The 2500-nt window shown below is 46.8% G+C and overlaps 1 protein-coding gene across 1 annotated transcript in view; it reads right to left on the bottom strand.

Annotated features, from left to right (window-relative positions):
* Positions 1 to 2500, bottom strand: part of LOC308367389 (insulin-like growth factor 1 receptor) — a 60519-nt gene that overhangs the window by 11411 nt on the left and 46608 nt on the right. The window contains exons 11-13 of the mRNA XM_080841291.1: positions 1812 to 2089; positions 1163 to 1296; positions 1 to 99 (exon numbers count right to left, since the gene is read on the bottom strand). The exon at positions 1 to 99 is cut by the window's left edge and continues 67 nt beyond it. Coding sequence (XP_080697417.1) covers positions 1 to 99; positions 1163 to 1296; positions 1812 to 2089 — 511 coding nt within the window. The remainder of the gene's footprint in view (positions 100 to 1162; positions 1297 to 1811; positions 2090 to 2500) is intronic.

The following is a 2500-nucleotide window of genomic DNA, read 5'->3' as shown; positions in this document are numbered from 1 at the left end:
CCTCACGCGGGCAGAGTAGTTACCGGGCCCGAGGTTGGGCAGGCGAGCGCCACCATGGCTACGGTACAGCTGCCGTGACACACACTCATGCTTCTCCTGCTGCAAGGACCAGACACACACACATGAATGTAATGAACCACAGAGTGTGTGTGTGTGTGTGTGTGTGTATACAGTGAGTACGGAAAGTATTCAGACCCCTTTACATTTTTCACTCTTTGTTTCATTACAGCCATTTGCTAAAATCGAAAAGGTTCATTTTTTTCCGCATTAATGTACACTCAGCAACCCATCTTGACATAAAAAAACAGAAATGTAGACATTTTTGAAAATGTATAAAAAAAAAAAAACTGAAATATCACATGGTCATATGTATTCAGAACCTTTGCTGTGACACTCATATTTAACTCACATGCTGTCAATTTCTTCTGATCCTCCTTGAGATGGTTCTACTCCTTCATTGGAGTCCAGCTGTGTTTAATTAAACTGATTGGACTTCATTAGGAAAGGCACACACCTGTCTATATAAGACCTTACAGCTCACAGTGCATGTCAGAACAAATGAGAATCATGAGGGTCGAAGGAACTGGCCAAGGAACTCAGAGACAGAATTGTGGCAAGGCACAGATCTGGCCAAGGTTACAAAATAATTTCTGCAGCACTTAAGGTTCCTAAGAGCACAGTGGCCTCAATAATCCTTAAATGGAAGAAGTATGGGATGACCAGAACTCTTCCTAGACCTGGCCGTCCAGCCAAACTGAGCAATTGTGGGAGAAGAGCCTTGGTGAGAGAGGTAAAGAAGGACCCAAAGATCACTGTGGCTGAGCTCCAGAGATGCAGTAGGGAGATGGGAGAAAGTTCCACAAAGTCAACCATCACTGCAGCCCTCCACCAGTCGGGGCTTTATGGCAGAGTGGCCCGACGGAAAATGGGTTGCTGAGTGTACATTAATGCAATTTTTTTTTTACTTTTTCGATTTTAGCAAATGGCTGTAATGAAACAGAGAGTGAAAAATGTAAAGGGGTCTGAATACTTTCCGTACCCACTGTATGTTTGTTTAATTAGGACAAACAGTGTGAGAAGTTGTCTGTTTAGCCCTTGAGATTACAAGCCAGAGGGGCACTTACGTGTGTGTTTGTGTGTGTGTGTGTGCACAGGGTTTTACCTCGTTGCCCAGACGAAACTTTATCTCATACATGAGTATAAGACCGTTGGGCCTGATTGGCTCCTGCCACTTCAGGAAGACTGAATCCTTAAGCCACTCCCATGTCACTTCACTTGGGATATCATCGGCTCTCTCTGAAATCACACACACACACACACACACACACACACACACACACACACACACACACACACACAGTCAGCATTACAAGATAGCACAGTGAACGTTCTAGAAAACCTCTAGACAACGGCGAGAAACCCAACATGAATGCACTGGAGAAGCAGACACCCAGCAGCCTCTGAGTATCGATTAAGGTGCTGCCAGACGCCATGTTTGTTCTTGCTGCCAAAGACTTCTTGAGGTATGGCTCATTATTCTTTAGCTCATTCCTCGTGTCCTCTTAACTGATCCTCCAGACTGGCTCCTGTGGATAACCTTTGATATAGATTGTTTAAGTGTGTTTATTCTGTAGTCATCTAACTAATTACAGTGTTCTGTTAGTCAGTACTGTGTTGTAGAATTCCGTGAACATCGTGCTGCTGTGAGCCAAGTCATTTAGGAATTAACAGATTCCCTTCAGCGGTCGGTGTTCGCCTTTCCATCGGGAATTCGCCATAAAAACACGGCGATCTTTTGACTGTGTACTAACCTGCAGGTTTGGTCCTTGAGAAGACGAAGGCTGAGGCGCTGCAGAAGTGGACTCCGTGGTTGCACGCGTGCAGGTCGATGCGGTACACTGTGAATGGCTGGAGGCCGGTGAGCTCGGAGCTGCGCTCCCACACCTTCCTCTCAATGAAGTCAAACTCCCGCACCATAGAACCGCCCTCCGTCCCGTTGCCCTCGGTTACGCTGCCGTTCACCGGCGACGAATGGGGGAGTGTGCCGTTGGCGATGCCAAACAGGTCCCTGCGACGACGGTCTGCGGGTCTGGAACAAACACAAGAGAGCTATAAGCAACAGGGAACAACAAACCATAACCAAACCTCCTGGTCTGGTTACGTGCAGACAAACAGCTAACTTCCTGCAATAAAAAGAACACGCACAACTGGAGAAGCACGAAGGACAAGTGACAAAAGGACAATTGACAAAACCAAACCAATGTGCATCAGTCAAGCCTGCATGCACACAGACTGTGTGTCTGTCTGTGTGTGTCTGTGTGTGTGTGTGTCTGTGTGTGTGTGTCTGTGTGTGTGTGTCTGTGTGTGTGTGTCTGTGTGTGTGTGTCTGTGTGTGTGTGTCTGTGTGTGTGTGTCTGTGTGTGTGTGTCTGTGTGTGTGTGTGTGTCTGTGTGTGTGTGTGTGTCTGTGTGTGTGTGTGTGTCTGTGTGTGTGTGTGTGT

The sequence above is a fragment of the Sprattus sprattus genome (genome assembly GCF_963457725.1).
Source record: "Sprattus sprattus genome assembly, chromosome: 6".
NCBI lineage: Eukaryota > Metazoa > Chordata > Actinopteri > Clupeiformes > Clupeidae > Sprattus > Sprattus sprattus.
This window is presented reverse-complemented; position numbering and strand designations above follow the sequence as displayed.